This window comes from Dermochelys coriacea, chromosome 10 (genome assembly GCF_009764565.3).
Source record: "Dermochelys coriacea isolate rDerCor1 chromosome 10, rDerCor1.pri.v4, whole genome shotgun sequence".
Taxonomy (NCBI): Eukaryota; Metazoa; Chordata; order Testudines; family Dermochelyidae; genus Dermochelys; species Dermochelys coriacea.
Window position 1 is genome coordinate 46,101,527 of NC_050077.1, and position 21,685 is coordinate 46,123,211.

The window sequence follows — 21,685 nt, forward strand, 5'->3', positions numbered from 1 at the left end:
AAGGCCAGTAACAGGGGACGAGCGCATGACATGGAAAGTGAGGAAAAGCGACGGATGCTGGGTTAGCCATAGGTGCTGGCCTGGGACCTCTGGAACTCCTGCCTGCCAGCTGTGTGCTTCACTTTGCCAATACCCAGAATGCTTTATTTGCTCTGACCTGACTCATGGCCATGCCAGGGTGTGAGCTCTGGGCCATTCCCATATGAAGAGTTGGCTTTGCTCATTGCAAGGGGGTTCCATCAGTCTTGGCCTCCAGACCGTCTCAGCAGCACTCTTCTATTAGAAACCATGGCAATTCAGGCCAGCTCCGTGGCTTTTCATTCAATTCCTGTGCCCAGTTTATGCTGCCCAACCCAACTGCTAATGCACACATGGTCCAGATGCGCAGCAGGGTGCATTAGAGGACAACCATGCAGGGAGTGTCATCTGGATGATGCCTGAGCAGAGAGCCTCTCAGCTGGTGGGCAGGGTGCTGTGAGCAACCTGGCTGTATAGACCAAGATCTACCATGGGGAAAGGTGAAGGGAACATAGCAGCCTGGCTCCCCTGGGTTATCGCCCCAGCAGCACAGAAAGGAAACACTCACCAGTACTCCAGTTAAACACCTGCATTGGGACATCTGTCGGCTCCGCATAGGTGACGTTAACAAGGACATCATGGAATGTGGTCTTTCGAATCTCTTCAATTTCATCATTTGTGAATAACCTGGGGAAAGAGAAAATGGAATCCAGTGTAGGCGTCAGAGACCCCTGCCCACACAAGGTGTATGTGTGAGCCCCAGCCCACGCAGTCGCTAGGTGAGCACCTGGAGCGTCCCAGGAGTTTGTCAGACCCAGAGACCCCCACCCACACCAGGAGTGTGTGTGACCCCCAGCCCACGCCCTCCCCAGATCAGCACCTGGAGAGTCCCAGGAATGTGTCTGACCCAGAGCTCCCAGCCTACACTGTGCCCCAGATCAGCCCCAGGAGGGTGCCAGGATTGCATATCACAGACTCTGACACCCACCCCACATCATCTCAGGAACTGGGGAAGAGAACTGAAGACCAAGGCTCCACAGCAGCTTGTCGATGGGTTGCCAGGGTGCTGCTGGGATGGGCTTTCTTCAGCCACATGAAAGTCTGAGCTCGTTCTCCAATACCTGAAGTGCTTCTCGGGCTTCACCATTGGTTTGCACTTTGTAGGGCTCCAGGCCCCAGTCTCAGGCCAGTTACTGTGCATTACAGGATGTTAAATTGCACAACACCATCCTGGCTGTGCTCTGGGGGAACAATGGCCAATGCAGAGACCATTCCTGGCATGGGCTGCCAGAAGAGACACTTACCTGTTCTTAGTGTTTTCGAACCAAAACCTGTCCCCGTCACGCAGGCGCGTAAACTGGTCCAAGATGATGGCGCTGAAGAGGTCTCCGGGGTCTCCGTTGCTCTCCAGCATGCCCCCCGGCAGGAGTTCCAGCTTGGAGATGTCGTTGTCGTATAGGGCAGCTACATTCTGAAGGACCTGGAGAACAAGCCCCGCGGCTTAGGAAGGGCTGATTACACCCAGTGCCCCCATGCACTAGTGGCTGAATGTAGCAAAAAGCCTAGAGAAGATTCGTTAGCCCTTTGGGGTCTTATGGAAAAGCCAGCTGGCTGTGGGATGGTGACAATGCCAGCTGTGTGTATGACCCTGTACGGGTGCCACAGCCTTCCCACTGAAACGGAAGGAAGGAAGCACCAACCAAGGTCAATAGATCCCCTCTACCCCTCCTTGCCCCTCCCAGAGATGTCAAGACTCATCTGGTGTGGGAGGGGCAGGTGCTGAGAGCCCTGGCTCACTGCTCCAGAGAACCCCCAGGTCTCTGCCAATGAGAGCACAGGAAAGCCTAGCTGCTCTGTCATTGGCAGGCGTATCCCTGTGCTTCCCATTGTGCCTGACTCCCAGTGGTCTGTGATCTCCACCTGGCACCTCCACCATCAGCTCCTTACCGAGGTCCCCTGTGGCTGGCCTCCTTTCCCCCAAACCACGTAGAGTCCAACCCTCCTGTACCATCTTCGCTGGAGCTGGGGCCTGATTATTTGCCATCAGATTAAGGGTCTCTTAGCATGCAACTTGCCACTGGCAGAGAGACATTGCAGCAGCTGGCTGCGGGGGCTGATGATACTTGTAGCTAGGTAGGAGTGAGGACTGGGGAGAACCTGGCCAGTACTCTCTGCCCTTCCTACTGACCACTTGAAACCTACGTCCACACTGCCGTCAGAGGAGTGGTGGCGGCAGCTCACGCAGAGGTACCCGCACTAGCTTTAATCTCACTAGTGGGCTAAAGCCAGCAGTGAAGCCGCAGCGGGCTGTAGTGCAGGCTGTACAAGTCCACCAGGGACCCTGGATACGAACATGTGTTGCTGGCCTGTGATAAAGCCATCCCGTCTTCACTGCTGTCTGTAGCTGTGCTAGCTAGACTACCTCCGACTATGATGCAGACATCGGCTAAGGATCTGATCTGACCAGAGATGGCAAGTCAGTGGAAGGGGCTAAGAACCGCACTGAGGTGGGTAGATGATTCAGTTGTATCAGCCTTGCTCCCAGCTGTGACTGCTCCAACTCCCCAAGCTGCTCCAAACCTCAGCCCAGGAGCAGCCGCGGCTCCAGGGAAGAGTAGAGCACACACAGCTATATGGGAGGGTGGGCAGGCACCAGGCAATGAGCTCAGCACAGAGCTCACCACCAGGGCAGGGCAGGGCAACCAGCTGCACCAGCCACCAATGCCTGAGGCCCCAGTGATGCTCTGAGGGCAGCAGCAAGGAACCCAGCTCTTCACGTGGTGATCTCTCTCTAGCCAATTTTAAACCCAGACCGAGGCCTGATTTACACACAGCATTTGAGCTAGTGTAGCTACGTCAGTGAGGGCTGTGGCTCGCTCCCCTTCCCTTTGGGAAGAACTATCCCAACAGAAGCACCTTGGGACCAGTGTAACTGTGTCCACACTAGGGCGTCGTAGCGCCTTGACTGCACCAGGACAGTTAAAGCCGTATGACTTTTGTGTGCAGATGAGGCCCCAGCAGCAGGTGTCTGAGGCTAACACAAGCCACTGAGGATAAATGACATCTCGGTGCTTCTGACCTTTCGATCCACGTGGGCGAAAAATGACCAGTTTGTGGCAGTCAGTAAGTCAAAGAGCTCCTGGGCCTTGGTATAGGTGGACAGGCCGAGGTCTCGCCCCCGTTGGATGTAGCTGGCCACGTAGTCGGTGCGAGAGTACTTCAGGGGCCCGTACCAGTAATCTGGGAAGAACAAAGAGAGGAGCTAAAGACATGGTAATGCAAAATCAACCTCCAGTGATCACCCTTCCCCTCACAGCACAGCAGGGGCCCTGAGAGGACAATGCTGCATGCTGGCCTCTCCCCTCACCAAGTCCCCTTCCCTCATGGACTCATCTTAAAATGAAGATTGCTGTCCAACACTAGCTAGGAAGGGCTACAGGAAAGAGAGCAGCTGGGCACGGCCACAGGTGCGGTTAGCGCAGAAGAGTGTCAGGACTCCTGGGTTCCATTCCTGACTCTGTCACCGACTCTCTGCCATGCCATGTCCCCTCCCTGTGCTTCTCCGCCCCAGCTGTAAAAGGGGAACAACAAGACTCCCCCGAACAGCCGAAAGAGACAGACATTCAGCCAAACTGCACAACTGCAACATGAAAGTGTCTCAACCTCTGAGATCCTCCACCACCTCGTTGTCCTCCCGCTCTGCGATCTGGGAGCACATTCCCAGCAGCAGATCATCCACGTCCTGTGCTGTCTGGAGATTGGGGTTCTAAATGAAAGAAAGATTCTCTGTCATTATGGTGCAAACCTCTGAGACACCCGTGATGTTCGCACTCGCCTGACCCAGCACCCAAAGGAACCTTGATTCATAGAATTTAAGGCCAGAAGGGACCATTAGATTTTCTAGCCTGACCTCCTGCCTAGCACAGGCCAGCGACTTTCACCCAGTTACCCCTTTATTGAGCCATTCCCTGGTGTTTAACTAAAGCATGTCTCCCAGAAAGGCATCCAGGCTGGATTTGAAAACATCCCGAGAAGGAGACTCCACCTGTTCCCTCGCTAGCTTGTGCCAAAGGTTGATCGCTCTGACTGAGAAAGGTGGGCCTGATCTCTAACTGGAATATGTCAGCTTCCTCCAGGCCTTCACAGTCCTGCAGGCATCAGCTAGATCCTCAGCTGATGGAAGTCACTACGGAAGCCAGCGGGGCTTCACAGATCTACACCAGCTGAAGATCTGGCCTTAGACTTGAATGAGAATTGTTCGGTTAATGCCCAGGGCAGGAAGAGGTTGGCTCCTGAGGCTCATTAAGCTAGTTATGCAGCTCATGCACTGCAGTTTTCACTGGTTGGCAGAACTGTTGGGTTCTGTTTCAGGGACATCTTTACAATTAGTACCAAAACATAAAATTTTTTTGCCATTATTTGTGAAAATCTTTCAGCAGGTGGAAATCCACAGCCAATGGAAGGCAGAAGGTCCCTTGGGGCCCTGAAGGGTGTAGCACCCTATGCTTTGTCTGTTCCCATAGGTGCCGGGTCTTCCTGTGAGCCTGGGCAGTACGTCACATTGCGGCTGCCATACACATATGCGTAACCATCTCCAGATCTGGCTCCCATAGGACAGATCCATTATCTTGGCCCTATCTGAATCTCCTGTCTGCAGAAGCTGCCTCCTCAGGGATGGGATGGAGGAACAGAAGCAGCATCAGAGAACAAGAAGGAGCTTTTCAGGAGTCGAGTTGGTTGGGAGTTTTCTGCTGAAACAGTTTTTCAATGGAAAAAAGTTTCTGCAAAATAGCCATTTTCTGCAGGAAAATTTTCATTGACCCAAAACGTATCAACTTTTCTAGGGAAAATCTCAACAAAATCTCTCATCTGCAGTTGGTTCGACCCAAATGAGAGCATTTGGTGCATTCAATCGCACGGATGTGTTTCATTTCAAGTCTGTTCAACGTGAAACTGTATCTGCCGAAGGCGCCTTATGCCTTGGTTCTCCCCTACAACCCCACCTCTGACCAAGCTGCATGGTGCATCATAGGAGTCATGTGCCAGGAGGGGTAGTGTGATGAGAGAGCCCAGCGCGTGGGCAGAATGAGGGTGAGAGGCACCAGAATCCAGCTCCCATGAGCATAGGCAGACACAGTTTAATATCGAGCTGGCTCGGAATGAAAAGTCCCGACCGTTCCAAATGGAAAATGTTTGAATTTCTTTGGGTGACAGCAAGCGCAATATTCCAACTTTCCTTGCGATTTGGGGTGGAAAGAAACATTGACCCAAGGGACTTTCTGGAGGGATATAGACCCCGTTCTGCTCAGGAGGGCGCTGCCCCATCGGGTAACTCCCTGCTTTATCTCCTCACAGCTGCAGTGCCTCGCATGTCTGTTCGCAGTGAAGTGCTAGGGTGGGGCAGTGACTACATTAGTCAAGCGCTGGGCAGGTGGGTGGGGTGGTCCCAGCAGCTTCGGCAACAGCTCCCTGCCAGCTCCCTGAGTGCAATCCCACCTGCCTGACTCTGTGCGGTAGAATTCCCACCAGGCCATTCTGGTGATGGGATGCGGGTGGCAAGGGCCTTGCCATCACTGGAACGGTCCATTCAGCCCCCTGATGACCAGCGAGGCTCTGATCCTCAGGATGGCCGGTAACCCTCACTTCTCACAATCTGACAATGCAAACTCTGCTACACGGCAGGCTGAGCCAGCCCATCGCCATGCTGCGCCAAGACCCTGCCCTCCTGACCCTTGAGTACTCCGCTATTTCCTATTGCAGGCGCATTCAGAATCAGAGACCTGAATCCAGCCCATTTGCTGCGACCGCAGCCATTTCTGCAAACCTGGGGGCCCTGGGCGGGCCACATGCCTGTGCCAGGAGCTGGCCTGCCTCATTAGAGCTGCCAATAAAGTCTGAGACCTCTGGGGATTCCTCCTCCCTGCCTGCCCCACTTTGAGTGGCTGGGCCGGAGCTTTGCAGTCCACGCTCTCAGGAAGGTAAATAAAGGGACGGGAGAGAGGGGAGTCTTTTAATCACCCACCTCACACAGCCACAGCTGCAACTCCCGGAGCCCATCGACTGGCAGACAGCCACCGGCCTGGGGGGAGGCTTAGCCCTGCACGCTGCCTCTTTCGGGGTAGGGCTCCTGGAACTTCAAGAACCTGCTGTGCCAAAGTATGGAGCAGCTCCCTAAATCCTGCCCTCCTGCTTCTGGGGCCATGTCAGGCGGCGCAGTGGGGACAAGACTTGGCCCGCGATGCAGGTAGTCCCTGCCTTTGGCCAGGATGCGGATGAGACGCTGCCCTTCCCAGGCCCGCCCTCCCCCCCATACCTTTCTGCACCAGTAGCTGTTGCAGAGCCGGAAGGCTAGCGACTTGCTGCTGTCTTGGTTGAGCACTTCCTGGAAATTGCAGCTCCTGTTTCTGGAACAGAGGAGAAGGGTGAGGCCTCGCATCCCTGCTCAGAGGGGCTAACAGCGGGGCTGAGAGGGGCTTTTCTGCAGCTTGCTAGAGTCTGAGTCCCCAGAAAACAGTTCTGAGTGTAGACAGCACCTTTGTATCCGTACTGTTACATACACAGCTGGGCGGGAGCTCCAGCTGCCCTGGCCTGCGCATGGCATGACCCGTGCTATACTTCTCTACTGAGAGGCAGCAGGGCAGGGAGCCTGCGTGGCCCCAGACTCTGGAGGGAACGCTTGCTAGGGCGGTGGTGCCAGCCCTGCTGCTAGGAGCTGGCAGGAAAGCACTGGGCTGGGTGATGCTTTGGAGTCTTGCGTCTTTCAGGGTTTGGGGTGGATCTGTCACCCTCCAGGAGCGGAGAGCAGCTCTCCCTGCTGCAGTCTGACCTGCATTGGCACGGCCGCTAACGCGCCTGACACAACTGCTGCCTCCACCTCACCCACCTGGCACTGCTGCTGCCCCAGCTGACGGGCACCCCCACCTGCCACGTGGCTCTCCCTACCTCCTGTAGACTCCGGGGGGCACCATGGTTGCCAGGGAGTGCCCCATGGCCGCCAGGAACTCGGTGGATATGCTGGGATCCACATGCTGCTTGTAACCTGCAACGAAGAGCAGCTGCTGGGCTACACCTCCTTGCGGGGGAGTGAAGAGCCCCCTCAGGGCCCCTCGCTCCCCCATCCACCCAATGCTCCCCCTCAGGGCCCCTCACTCCCCCATCCACCCACTGCTCCCCACAACCTCCCTAGGCCCATCACCCCATCCTTTTGCTTGCCTCCTGCACCCCGTGCTTCCTGCCCTCTCACCTGTGTACGACGGGATGGTTTTCTGTAGGAATGTTGGCAGCCACTCATACAGGACGATATTCTGTGGAGGAGAGGAGGAGATGGTGTCAGCACAAACACCCACAAAGCTCAGGGCAGAGGGCCCAGCCGTCATCATTCTAGGGGCTCTCCCTCATGCTGGCCCTTCTTCATGGGGCTCCTGCTCCCTCACCTGGTAGGTAGCAACGACCCACTTGCGCGCATGCTGGAACACATCCTCGTCCGACCAGCTGGGGTGCTGCTGAGCCAGCTTCGAGGCCCAGTGATTGTGGTAGCGGAACCAGACAATGCTCTCGGCCTGCAGGAAAAGGTTCTCGTTCCCTCTGGCATTCCCAAAGTCTACAACAGTCAAGGAACCCATGAAGTGCATGACAAACACACACAGAAGTTAGATGAAAACATAAAATACTCTTGCTGGCATGTAACACAACTATATTTCTTAGAATCCAAAACCCTACCGCACAAGAACCAAACCTAGAGAGAGGCAATTAATTGATCTTTAACTATTCATGGTAAATCGGTCCAATGGTCTGTGATGGGATGTTAGATGGGGTGGGATCTGAGTTACTACAGAGAATTCTTTCCTGGGTGTCTGGCTGGTGAGTCTTGCCCACATACTCAGGGTTCAGCTGATCGCCATATTTGGGGTCGGGAAGGAATTTTCCTCCAGGGCAGATTGGAAGAGGCCCTGGGGTTTTTTCGCCTTCCTCTGCATCATGGGGCACAGGTCACTTGCTGGAGGATTCTCTGCACCTTGAAGTCTTTAAACCATGATTTGAGGACTTCAATAGCTCAGACATAGGTGAGAGGTTTATTGCGGGAGAGGGTGGGTGAGATTCGGTGGTCTGCATTGTGCAGGTCAGACTAGATGATCATAATGGTCCCTTCTGACCGTAATATCTATGAGTCTATGAGAGACAGAGCAGGCTGTTCTCTAAGGCAGCACAACCTTTGCTCTAGGCCAGCTCTTTGCAGATTGCATGCCGAAAGACCCAGATTGCACATTTCCCTCCAGACCCCCTACCCTGTGAGCAGAAGCAGGAAACTCCTTGAAATTTAAAGTGGTTGCTTGTTTATAAGACCGTTTTCAATACACCATGGAGCTGACTGTTGCTGCCATGGGATAGAAAGGAAGCCTGCTGCTAGATTCCACATGCAGCTTCCCTGGTGCTATAGGGAGGGAAGAGATTGGAGAGGGGATGTTCCGGGGGCTGTGTGTGCTGGCACTGGGTAGGGGATTTTCAGTGTCCAGGTCTGCCAGCCAGAGGCCATTCTATGGGGAACAGAATAAAGGGAGAAGAGAAGAGAAGAGAAGAGAAGAGAAGAGAAGAGAAGAGAATGCCAGTAACTCTTTTATTGTCCTCTCTCTATATATCAGAAGAGAGAGGAGTAAGAGGGAACACAATAGAGAAATAGAAAAAACAAGGAGGCAGTTGATTAATTTAAAAGGCAGCACATTTAAACCTGATAAAGGAAGTCCTTTAACACTGAGCACAGCTACTCTGTGGAACTCATTGCTACAAAGTATGGCCAAGAAAAGAGGTTACATTTCTCTCTCATTTCTTTCTCCTACTGTTTTTAATCTTTCCTCATGAAAAAGTAAAAGAAAAAGCAAACAAAGTTGTTAGATGCACATCAGATATTTGATACAGTTTTATGGTGAGCAATACACTTCGGCAGTCATAAAACGTCTCTCGTCCACAGTGTGGCATGGCATGAGCTCACCTCCTGCTTTGGCCCGGGAGATACTGTGCTCTTCCTAGTATCAGGTAAAGGGGCAGAGAGCAAAGAATGGCCAGATAAAGAATTCTTTAAAAAAGCACAGCAGGATTGTGACCAGGTTTGTTACATGCAGCCTAGATCATTTCAGATTAGAGGGGGAGAGTGGGTTTCTATCAGCATAGTTTGGGCTGGTTTGGGAGCTGACGCAGGGCTGCGAGCTGACACAGGGCTGCCTCGAATTCACATTGCATCTTCAACTTACGCAGGTTCCTGTCAGCTTCCTTGTGTGATTTGGCATTTCTCTCCCTCTTGGGCTGGGTCCCTGCCTCCTTCCCCGGCTGGGCACCCACACAGAGTGGTTCCAAAACTTTCCCACTAGCTGGGAACTGACTTTATTATGACCTGACCAACATTATCCCAAAAGGAACCTTTGCTGGCACTTCCTCCCTGAGCTTGGCCGCCCCAGGGGCCTCCCTGGCCTAGTTTCCTCTCTCTAGGGAGCCAGTCCGGATGGAATTAACATGCTGCACTTGCTTTGATGAGTGCGCGGAGCTTCGGCAGCTTTGGGCAGAGTTCTGACCCTCATTGGCAGGGAGGTTCTACCCCGACGCACGACCCGATAACTGTCCCAGGGCTGTGTGGGCTGCAGGACAGCCTGGACCTGAAGCAATCCCCCCATAAGGGCTAGGGAGAGGCCCAGCCCTGGCAGGCTTTATGGTGCTGAGTCTGACCAGGATTCTGCCTTCTTTGATCACTGCCCCCCGCACTCAGGGTGTGGTTGGGGAAGGAACATTACCCAGGTGAGTCTTTAAACTGTGATTTGAGGACTTCAGTCACTCAGCCAGAGGTTAGGGGTCTAGTACAGCCATGAGGGGGTGGGTGAGGCTCTGTGGCCTGCGACATGCAACAGCTCAGACTAGATAATCATGAGGGTCCCCTCTGGCCTTAAAGTCTAGGTGACCCACCAGCACAGCCTGGGTCTGTAGGAGCAGCACCTGGCTGCAGGGAGTGGCCAGCACTTTGCTGCCCGGGCCTAGCAGGTGCTAAGAGATGTTTCTCTTCATGGCGCTGCTTGAATGCAGCATGAATGCCTCGGTTCCACACCACACACAGGAAACAAACAGCTTTGTGTCTGGGAATTTCTCCTTGGACGCCCTTTCTGGGGCGAGTGCTTGGCATCAAGTTCCCTAGATGCAGGGGGATCTGGCCTACCCACCCAGCCCTTCGCTCCCTGCCCTGAGGTGACGCTCTGCTCGGACACACCTGGCGGTGGGTTTGCTCGGGGAATCGGGTGGGAGACTGATGACTCAGTGCTGGGGGAAGCCCAGCAGTTTTAACCGCTTTTCTGAATTAATTTGCAGCATGAAAGAAGACATTTCTCTCAAGCAGCCTGTGCAATTGGCCACCTCTAGGTCTGATTCAGATCCAGGATGGGTTGGAGACTTCAGCCTGGGTAGGGTGTGAAATAACCTTGCAAATGTACCAGGGGAGGCTGAAAGATGGGAAACAGGGACATGAGGCTGCCTTACCATAGATCCCTTGGGGGCCGCCCTGTCCCGTGGACGGGTCCAGAGCCTTCCACATGAAGTTTCTCCCATCCGTCTGCTTCGGGAAGCTCTCGTCAGGCCCAGAAGCCAGCTTTCCACCAGAGAAACTCCTCAAGGCATCACTCCAGGAATGGGAAGGGCCATAAATGGCACTTCCATCAAGCCAGCCTGTCACCATGTTTATCTGAGGAGAGAAGCAAGGGCTTGGGTCAGAGCAGGATGATCAGCTGCCTCCTGGTCTCTGCATGGGGTTGGGAATGGAGAAGGATCAGGGCTTAGCCAAAACCCAGGTCCTCTGTGCCCTTGTATATATTGATGGCCCGCTACACACACAGTGAGATGAACAGCATGTATTCCACAAGGAACAGAAATCTTACTACCTTTCTATCAATCTGGAGCCGAAGTCACCAGAATCATCAAGAAAGGGATGGGCCTGCCAATGTTGATAAACTACCAACCCCATGACTCTTCATCCAGATAAGGGGTCTTCCCAAAGATTGGAGGAAGCTCAGTTATCATTCTTTTAAATTATTTTTCATTTCCTGCTTTCCTTTAGATTCTGAAACAAGCTCTTGAATCACAGGATGAATAAGGCAGTGCAGGAAGAAGTACTGGACTCCTCCCCAGCAAACCTGCTCTCAGCAAGGTGGTTCTAACCAGAGCCCCTCCTTTTGGCTGCTGCTTATCCATCCTTAGAGCCATGTCTCCTGCTGCTGCACTGTGAAGTCTGTTTCCATTACAGGTGGGCCACGTGTTTCATGTGGCAAACATTTCCAGTGAAAAATGGCCTCTTTTGAAAATATACATTTCCTTGCAAACATTTTGGTGTCTTCAAAACTTTTCAGGATTTGAAATTTTTCTAGGAAACAATGAATTCAAAATGCAACCTGCTAATCAGGCTCCATCGTGATTTTCCATTTCTGAGCTCTGTCTGTTTGTGTTCATCAGGTCTCAATTTCAGACTTTTAGTTTTCTGGATGGATCATTCTGACTGGCCAAATTAGGTACACGGTGGGACTTTTTTCAGCACATAAAAAAATTTCAATCTCAAAACTGAAAAACTTCATTATGGAAAATTTTTATTTTCAAAAACAGTTTAAAAAAAATCTGTGGATGGTTTTTAAGGAAAATGAAATCAACCCATTTGGAAAACTACTGACATGAAATGACACATGCATTGTGTTTTCATTTCTCAGCCTGATCTGCCTACTGTTGGCTGTTGTATTGGTGGTGAGAGTACCATGTGTTCCCATATCCTGACATTTCAGAATATTACCAATATGAGCCAGACATGCTGTTGTGTGGAAATGCATTAGGTTCCATGATGTTTTTTCATAGTACTAAGACTTGGGTGCCATAATGCATTTATCCCTTTGCAATGTCTATGACTGCCCATTTGCACAGCATACACATTCTATTGTTTATTACACCAAGATAAAAAGAGTTTACTGCCTAGAATGTCTTGTTTATTACATGCAACACAGGAGCAGAGTAACAGAAAGGTTTGTTAGTCTAGTGTAAGCATTTCATCAAATTAGTCCTAAAATGACACTGCTCATAACCCATGTTTAACACACCAGAGTTACTTCCGCACCTGTCATTAACATTTTCCTTGGGCATTTTGACTAAAGCGATAGAAATTCCCACAGCAAGAGAATTTTCTTGACCGTTATCACCTTAGGTGGCTATGTTTTTCCCCAACTCTGGCCTCCCAGAAAGTTGCGAGTGACTTGATTTGCCAATCAATTGGATAGTTCTGTGTCAATCTACAGAAATTGATGGGCTTTCTTTTGAAAGAACAAATATTTTGCTAAACGACCCCGAATGCTGACTTTGTCTAGTTGCACCAACAGCCTGGATGCTCCATTTCTATGCTGTTTTGTACATGGGGTAAGGTACTGCGGACTGTCTGTCTTCACAGATTTTTTTTTAACAACAACAAAAAATGTGATTCCGCAGCCTCTCTTCGCTGGGCTGTAATGCAGTCAGTACCCCATGCTGCATGCCGCCCATCTAACGGAGCCCTGTTACAGGCTGGGAGCTCTCTGCTGGGAGGTGAGTGGGGAATTTTAGGTTCCTGTTATTTCCTATGAGATGGGGAACTCTGTTTGATACTGGGAGAACATGGGGAGAGCTCGTCAGTGTCCCTAAGAGTGCTGGGATGAACCCCTTAAACTGAAGTTAGCAGATATGTCCTCCAGGAATCCAGGGCCTAAAACTAGTGAAAGAGCAATTCAGTTTGCAGTTCACAAACAAAGCAGTGCTGTTTAAGTTAGGGTGACCAGACAGCAAATGTGAAAAATCGGGACGGGGGTGGGAGGTAATAAGAGCCTATATAAGAAAAAGACCCAAAAATTGCGAATGTCCCTATAAAATCGGGACATTTGGTCACCCTAGCTTAAGTGCCAGCAAGAATGAAAAGGCCTTTAAGTGGCAGCATGCCCTTTGCATACTGCACTGAGGGGAGACTCCTGAGCATGTGCAATTGGATATTAATTAATTAGGAAAGCCTGACAGAGGGTCAGGGCACCTGGCCTATCTGAACCTTCACACAGAAAGAGCCAAGGGATATAAATAAAACAGATGCTGCAAGAGAGACTCTCATCTCTCTTCTTCCTGGCCTAGGTCCATATGCACTGAGTGCTGGAGATGCAGGGGTCCAGCTAAAAGCTCAAAGGGCTAGAGAACAAGCTAGATGATGAAAGGAAGGATGGTCCCCTCCAGTGGCTAGGAAGCTAGGAGATCTGAGCTCTCTTCTAGGGGTACTGTGACCTAGGGGAGTTTGCCTCCTGTCTGTAAAATGTCAATTCCCCACCTTGCAGGTGGGGCTTGTGAGGCCTGGCTCACTAATGCTTGTAAAGAGCGCAGCATTCTTATCAGACGCTGCTTATCTTGGTCACTACATTTTCAGCAATGCATTTTCTGTCTACTCCATGTCATTGCAATGTTTCCTCTCTTGCATCCTGGCCTGGTGACCAGTGGGAACTGTGTTGTTTTCAGGTCATTGCGGGCATTAATGTCATTAATGGATGGGGAGAGTGACTGGGGTGTGAGAGGACGGTGCTGCTGCTCTCTGCTCTCTTGTCCTCTTAATTTCATAAGGCCCCTTTATGTCACTGTGCCAGAGACCTGTTGACATATGTGCTGCCTCATCCCAGTCGGTTATGAAATACTCCTGTAAACAATGAATGGAAGAAATAAATACAACCCAAAAGGAAACAGAAAAGGAAATGCTCCCCCTTCACCTGTTCTCGGGGATTGTTGGGGCTCTGCCCCGTCTCCACAGCCCACTTGCTGCGCTGGAAGGGTAGGACCACGTTTCCAGCATTGTTAGGGTCAAACACGGGGTCTCCCATGGGGATGCGGATGTTTATGAATTGAGCAGGGCAGCCGGGATTCTCCACCGCCACAATCTCCGAGAGCACATGGAAACCTACGAGAGACCCAAACAGAGACAGTGACAGTTGGGTGGGATCAGGTTGTGAATTGCACCCCAAGAATAACAGCATTCAATGAGATTCAGGCAAATTCTCCATGGCCCTGCGTAATGACTGCTGTTCCAGCTTAGTCAGAGCGGGTCAGGTGAGATGCGGATGTCGGGGGGGCTGCACACGGATGGCCATGTTGGACAATGACCCACATTCTCTCTCTGACTTTGCCACTGGCTTGCTGGCTGACCTTGGGGAAGTGACTTGACGTCTCTGTTCCTCCGTTCCCCAGCTGCAAACAGGAGTGATGATACTTGCCTCCCTCTACAGTGCTTTGAGATCCCTGGATGGGATGGGCTATGGGGCAGAGTACTGTGAGGAGTGCTGGGCTTTACCCATCTGTGAGGCTGGGCAGATGAACACATGGCTCGCGCAGAGTCCCATAGTCAGCAGGGATTAAATTGGATTGAGCCAGTGGCTGTTCAGAGATCCCAATAGGTTCTACCTTTCATCAGCCTGAACCTGGTCCCTCACATGACCTTGTTCCTGGAAATGCCTGGCCACTCCTTCTCCTCTGAGCCACTCGCTGAGGCCTGTCTGAGCCTTGAGGGATTGTGGGGAGCTGTTCTCCAAGCCTGGCGACTGCCTGATATAAGCTGAGTGACGCACAGCAAGCAAGGACAGAAGAGGCATCTGTCTACAGGCAGGCCCTGAGCCTAAGGTACACACCCTTCTTTGTCAGGAGCCTTTGAGCTGTCTGGTGTTGGTTGAGGCTGGAGGCAGAGGTGCCACAACCCTGTGAAACAGGCCACTTGTGGGCTAGTCCAGTCTGCATAGCAGCAGGCAGGGCTGGAAATCTCAAAGGCCATTTTAATGCTGGCAGACTGTGCAGTGCTCGGGAGGGGAATTTCTGACGTGCTGTGTAAGCACTGACCATCACTATCTCTAGCCAAAAACAGAGCAAAGGGCTCAGGAAAAGCAGGGGAATTTTGAGGATGTATCCAACCCAGTCCCCTAAACCTTCCAGGGTTCTCCCACTCCTGGGTACTGCAGAGCTGCCCTCAGCCTGGGGATTGCGTCTCACCAGGATATCAACTTGCCTGCCCACTTCAGAGAGCCTCTAGCTCAGCTGGAGAGATGGGCTGGATGCAGGACTCTCTGGCTGGGTTGTCTGGCCTGTGATCAGAGGAGAGGGTTAGGATGGTCCCCTCTACCATTGAAATCTCTGAGATAAAATTGAACAGAGCACAGAATCCTGGCCAAAGTCTTTGCTAGCAGCCAGCACTGAGCACTGCTGGGACAGGCTCTTGCTGGGATCCACTCCCCAGACATTGAACAAACACTCAGTGAAATGGTTAATGAATGGGTGAAGTTCTGCGTATGACAGGAATGGGTATTTATTCATGCCTCTTGCAGACAGCAGGGACACTGCTGATTGCGCCAGGCTAGAGGGACTGCCCCAGGTGAGCTTGTGTTTGCTTTGACTTTTGGATCAGTGAGACTAAAGGAAATAGTAACTGAACTTCATTTCCTCTTGCTCTTTCTCCTCTGCTGTGCTGGACCTTTGGCTTTTGGGAAACCTGTTGCCTGTTTGCTTAGCCTGTGTGAACATACACAGGGGATTACACTCTCCAAACATGACTCAGACAAATGGAGGAAGTCACCAGCCCGGATCACGCCCCTACCGAGAGGAACGTCCTCTGAGATGCGTGAGGGACATGCCCCTGCAGAAAGGGCTGTGGGAACATATCCCAGCTTCAGAGGACAGAGCTGGCCTGGCAAATCCTGGTGCCCAGGGCTGCAGAACTCCAAATGAGAGGCAGGGGCAACTGTGTAGCTAAATCATCTGCGCTCTGGTGAAATTCTTACCAGGAAGAGTGTGGAGGGGCGAGGGGAGCCCCAGCTCTGAGTCTCAGAGGCACCCAAACCCTCGCTGAGTTTATAAGCTACACAAGAGTCTGCTGTGGAGTAGCAGCTCCACCTACACCAAGTGTTCATGCATCATTGGTATAAAACTCTGTCTAAAACAACAAGGAAGTTTACAAACAAAGACCGCATTAAGACTGAGTGACGGGCCACCACCACTCCTGGATGCCTCCCATTCAAATCCTTGTTCCTAACCTCCAGGGCTCAGCCAGGTCTGACGTCTTGGTTCAGAAGTTATAGATTTGAATCTGTCTAACCAAGGGCTTTGTAGGGGAAAGAGCGAGAGGGGTCACAAAGATGGGAGTAAAGAAATAGCCCAAGGGCTGTTCCCAGTGCCCTGCCAGCCACCTCTTACCAAAGAAGACACCCAGCACGGTTCTGTTCCTGCTGGAAGCCAGCCTGGAACTCCCCCGCGCGGCCACGTTGCTGAAGCTGCGAGCGTTGGGCACGTTTGGCTCCTGCAGGGGCTGGTACACGCCATCGGCATAGTTAGCTGGCAGGAGACGCAGCAGCTTGGAACCTGGTGGTACAACATCAGCATGTCACTGTGTCCAGTATCCCGAGGACAGATGGGATCCCATGGTTGTGGGCAGCATATAGGGGAAAGGGGGCCGTTGGGGCTGCCCAGAGGGCTAGGGAAAGCTCGGCTGGGGGGAGAGTACAAGGTAGCTGGAGCGTTTGGGAACCTGCCTTCCAGAAAACCTAGTGTCTTTGTAAAGGACCGTCAGGGCCGCACTGCTAAACGTTATTGCAGTGTGCTAAACATCCAAATAGACACATTCCTTCTCCTCCACACAATCAGATCCACACAGCATCTCCTCATTCATCGGGGTACAAGGGATGTTTACCATCCAACCCTGCACCCCCAATAACAGGCAATGCCAGATGCGTCAGAGGAGAACAAACTTTGAGGCCCAGCAGAGCCATGTCAGCCAGGAGCATGAAAACCCCCTGTAACTGACAAAAGACAAAGCCCACCTGCAGATGCAGCTAGCCTGCATAAAAGCCCTTTTTCTGGGAGAGGCTATTTCATTTGGGGAAATGGTAGAAACTATCCTGGGAAAAGCACTCATTTGCTAGTGCTGGTCTCCTGATCAACGCTAGCAGCAAGCCCTTGCCAGTGGAGATGAGGCCAAAATAAACAATGTTCCGCAAGCTCACCAGCTTGAGTTTCTGGAGGGATTGCAGGTGGGATTTTTGAAAGCACCTAAGGGAGTTTGATGCCAGCGCCCTTTGAAAATCAAAAGAAGCCACATGCATAAGGGAGTTTGGTGCCAACACCTACTCAAAGTCAATGGAAGCCAGGTACCTAGGGGAGTTTGGCACCTATCACCTACTGAAAGTCAATGGAAGCTGGGTACCTAAGGGAGTTTGGGGCCAGCACCTATTGAAAGTCCATGGAATCTGGATACCTAAGGGAGTTTGGTGCCAGCACATATTAAAATTCAGTGGAAGCCGGGTGCCTAACTCCCTTAGATGCTTTTGAAAATCCTCCCTGAAGGCGCAGCCCCGTTGAGGATCTGATCAAAGCCCACTGAAATCAATGGAAAGACTCAGGGGGCTTTGGCTCTGGCCAGCGGAGTGGGGGCTGCCTGCCCTGGAGGTGACCAAGGTACAGATGACAGTAGCAAGGCCTGCATCTGAATGTGAAGGTTGCAACCTCTCAGCCAAGCGCAGGTGGCAGAAGCCATATGCTGCTGTATTACAATCACCTCAAAGGACCTGGGGATCCAACAAGAGCCCTGAGCGATACCCAGGAGCAACCAATGGTAGACAAACCCCCTCTGCCACCTCCTCTGGCTGCCCCAAGCCACCATCTTCAGCTCAGGCAGGTCTGGACTGAGCTTTAGCCTCCTGGTCCCCATCAGGCCCCAGTTTCAAATCAACAGTTCTGCCCAGAGGCAGGACAAGCCAGGTCATCTACTCTGACCGAAGACGTCAAAGCTGCTGGCCCTGCCTTGCTGCCAGCGCTGGCCTCTTGTGCTCCCGCACTCACCTGCAGAGCCGCGGCTGTGGTGCAGGAGGTTGTTGTACCAGCCATCATAGCGTGGGACTTCCCAGTGAATGTTCTCTTGAGCACCTGTGAAGACACCAGACCCCAGGGCCATATTCAGCTGGGATGGCATGTAGCATGAGTGGCAGCTGTTATAAGGGAGATGGAGACTGAACCCAGGGAACAGGATGCAGGTTTGGTTTGTACAGCCACAGCTGGAGAAAACTGACACCAACGTCTCCTGAGATTTTAAACAAAACATTGAGGGGGCCCTGGATCGGTGTGCTGGTAGCCCAGCCTGCCAAAAGGTCACTAAGGCAGCAGCTCACTGCCAGCAAGGAGAACATGCTTCCCAGTGGGGCAAGACAACTACCTCTGCTACACAAGGAACACTGGATTTCTGTGTCATGGAACTTTTAAGCTCTCTCAGAGTGAGGGGCCAGACTGCCTCCCAGCCAATCAGACCCCAGGGCTGCGAGTGAACTGAACAGCAAAATGATATTACTGACCAATCAAAGCCCAGGGGCCATACCAACATGTCCCACTCCCTGCATGGGACACACCAGTGCGCATGGCTTGCCTACACAGTACTATTCACAGCAAACAACGGAGCCAGGGCATCCACCCCACAATCACATGCCAGGACACACCCTTATCTCAGCACCTTTCCTCCTCCCCCAAAAGACGTGGCTTTGGGTGGTAGATTCTTTCTAATCAAAGAAGCCCAAACAGAAGCGAGAAAACATGGGGCATTCCAATATGTCAGTAACCACAGATGGGGGATGGTGGAAGCAAGGTAATGGTACTTACCCACTGCGCCCCACGTCCCGGAAAGGAGCCACCCAACCAAGGCCAGGATCCAAGTCTTAGTCCTGGCCATGACAGTTGTACTTTTCCTGGGAGACTCTCCCACTGATGCCTCTGAAAACAGAGGAAAGTAGGTGAATTGGAGCCCCACAAAGAATTTCTAAACCTGAGGAGGCCTTGGTGTCTCACAGAGTGCAGGGGGCCAGAGAATGATCCTGTAGCTTGCTGGTTACAGTATGCACACAGGATGTGGGAGACCCAGGATTCAGTCCCCTGGCTCCAATAAAGTTTTAATTATTTATCCACAGGGGAACAGGAGAGACTGAGGCAGCCCCATGTCAGAATATCCCATCACCTAGTGGTTAGGGCACTCAGCGGGGAGATGCCTGTTCAAATCCCTTCTCCCCATCAGGCAGAGGGGGGGATGTGAACAGGGGGGGGTCTCCCACATATCAGGTGTGTGACCGACCCACTAGGCTAAAAGTTATGAGAGAGATGTGCCTCCTCACATAACATGCCTTAGGTGCTTACCTCCAAAGGGCTTCCCAACCATGGATCTCTAGGAGGGATGGACGCCTCCCTGCAGCCTAGACTTAGGTACCCATCTCTGAGAAGGGACAGGACTTAGTATGCACTCCTCTCGCTGGCAGCTCCCATTGGCTAGCTTAGGTGGCTCCCCTAACATGCTAGGTTGGAGTCAGTACTTGAAATCATCCAACCAGCTTAACACTTGTTCTGCTTCTGAGGCAGAAATCTTAAGGGTGGAGACCAGCAGTCTGCAAAGGCATCTTGCCTATGTATTTCTATAGTGTTCCTGTCCATAAGGCACAGTTCTGAATAGCAGGTCAGCACAGCAGGGGAAAGCGGTTGCAGAGTTCACATGTTTGCTGTGCACATCCAGCAAATAGTAGCATGGTGGCTCTGCTTCCAAAGTTATTTTCACCTGCTCTGAGGAAGGACCCCCTCAATACACTGTCTCGGCAAGAAGTCACATTGTTTGGATAAATCATTTTCTGGACATAGTTTCTGACAAAGATTACACAATCGTCTTTTCCCACATTCCAGGCCTAAGTGACACTCCAGATGTATCATGGTTTTTACATAGAGGCTAATGGAACACATGTATTTTACCTGAGTTTTAGAAACCCCTCAACCTGGACCATAATCTTTATCGGTTCAGTTTTGCATCTGCAGTTAATGATGCCTGAAACTTTTCTCCTATTACTAGCAGCAGGTACAAATTATAGCATGTGCACCTCTAACTCCGATATAGTAGTTTAAGATCTAAATGCTAGCATCTGTGCCCACGAAACCAGATACCATCTCCAGGCCCTCAGTTTGCGTGCAAGAGGAGATACACACTCTAAACCCCATTATTTTTGTTGCCCTTTGAATACATGATGCCATTACAGGTGGTTTGATACACTGTAAACAAATGTTCCTCTGCTTATGAGAAGAATACTGTATAAATCTCATATCAGCTGATCTCAGATCCATATGTTTATCAAGTATTATTACAAGCAAACCACTTCATTGGCTTTTGAAAGAAGTTACTCTTCATGACTATGGATTTAAGATTGAACTACTACTGAAGATTCCTCTACCTTGAAAAGCACAGTACAGTGAAAACAGAATGGCGACATCCCCTTTCGGTTGCAAGCAGTATGGCTATGTATGCATATGGGTATGTATTATCAGCTGACAGAATAGTTTCTAGAGGAAAAAGTTACAACCAAATTTACAAAAATTGCCAGCTGGGTGTAACATTAGCTCAGATAGCTCCAATACAACTAGCACTGTGAATCCCTACTACAGCATTATCCGTAGCACCAGTAGAAAGAGACACTCACAAATGGCTACTTCTCACAAGCAGAAAACCACAGATCCAGACTGTAACAGGATCTGGGCTGGTATGAAATGAACAGGAAATTTCCACTCCTGGCCCAGTTTAAAGAAATATAAGATAAACAGCAGAGAAAGATGGAATATTATGAAGGAAAATTATAGAAGCTAGCCAACAGCTGGAGTGTCCAATCATATATTTCTGCAAAGATAGAGAGACTCTAGTCTCTACCAGCAAGGCATGCATACAGTGCTCTTCCTGCCATGGCATTAGTCAATGCACTCTCCATTCAGGTCACATACTTCTCCTCTGGACGTAAATGTGATGAGCTGGGCACATGCCTCAGGGATGGCTAAAGACACTAACGAGCAACTTTGTTAAGTTTTTCATTCTCTCCAGGGTAATACTTAGCTCTTATACAGCACTTTTCATCAGTAGATCTCAAAGCACTTTATAAAAGAGAAGGAGTATTTGTGGCAGACTAACACAGCTGCTACTCTGAAACCTTTATAAAAGAGGTTGCTATTGTTAGCCACATTTTACAGATGTGGAAACAGAGGCACAGAGAGTAGAAGTGACTTGCTCGTGGGCACCCAGCAAGTCAGCGGCAAAGTCAGGAATAGAGCCCAGATCTCCTGCACCCGAGTTCAATGCTCCATCCTCTATAGCACACGAGCAACTAATGGATTTATCTTAACATTCCCTCCATGAAATAGGGAAGTGTGATCCCCAGTTTATAACTGGGGACCAGAGACACATGGTAAATTATGTGATTGACCCATGGTCCCACAGGAATCAAACCAAATGCACTGTCCAATAGCCCATCCTTCCTCCCTTTCCTCGTCCCTTCACTGTCTCAGAAAGGTTCTGCTCTCATGCAGAGTTCCAGCAGACACGAGTTTTGAACGTATCTTTTGTTCTTGCCTTCTGGTGCCTGGGGGATTTGTGCTAGGCCTGTGAAGCAGGGAGGGTGACTCTGTACATCTGGGATTCTCATCTCTCCATGGCCTGGCCCAGAGGATCCACCCAGCCTCTATCAACTGACAAATCCAAGACTGTGGGGAGTATTCAACAGGGACCAAGATCCCAAAATCCTCCTGGGGAGCAATTAACCAAGGATTATTTTGGTGGCTCCTGTGT

The 21,685-nt window shown here is 51.2% G+C and overlaps 1 protein-coding gene across 5 annotated transcripts in view; it reads right to left on the reverse strand.

Moving 5' to 3' along the window:
* LOC119862561 (dual oxidase 2-like) overlaps positions 1 to 21,685 on the reverse strand; it is a 79,076-nt gene that overhangs the window by 19,964 nt on the left and 37,427 nt on the right. For all 5 annotated transcript variants that reach the window (XM_038419465.1, XM_043494254.1, XM_038419467.2 and 2 more), the window contains 13 exons: positions 18,706 to 18,816; positions 17,899 to 17,982; positions 16,258 to 16,422; positions 13,794 to 13,981; positions 10,531 to 10,732; positions 7,452 to 7,618; positions 7,262 to 7,322; positions 6,961 to 7,057; positions 6,332 to 6,422; positions 3,682 to 3,784; positions 3,098 to 3,258; positions 1,323 to 1,498; positions 587 to 705 (listed from right to left, as the gene is read on the reverse strand). In XM_038419465.1, the coding sequence (XP_038275393.1) occupies positions 587 to 705; positions 1,323 to 1,498; positions 3,098 to 3,258; positions 3,682 to 3,784; positions 6,332 to 6,422; positions 6,961 to 7,057; positions 7,262 to 7,322; positions 7,452 to 7,618; positions 10,531 to 10,732; positions 13,794 to 13,981; positions 16,258 to 16,422; positions 17,899 to 17,982; positions 18,706 to 18,816 (1,725 nt within the window). The remainder of the gene's footprint in view (positions 1 to 586; positions 706 to 1,322; positions 1,499 to 3,097; positions 3,259 to 3,681; positions 3,785 to 6,331; positions 6,423 to 6,960; positions 7,058 to 7,261; positions 7,323 to 7,451; positions 7,619 to 10,530; positions 10,733 to 13,793; positions 13,982 to 16,257; positions 16,423 to 17,898; positions 17,983 to 18,705; positions 18,817 to 21,685) is intronic.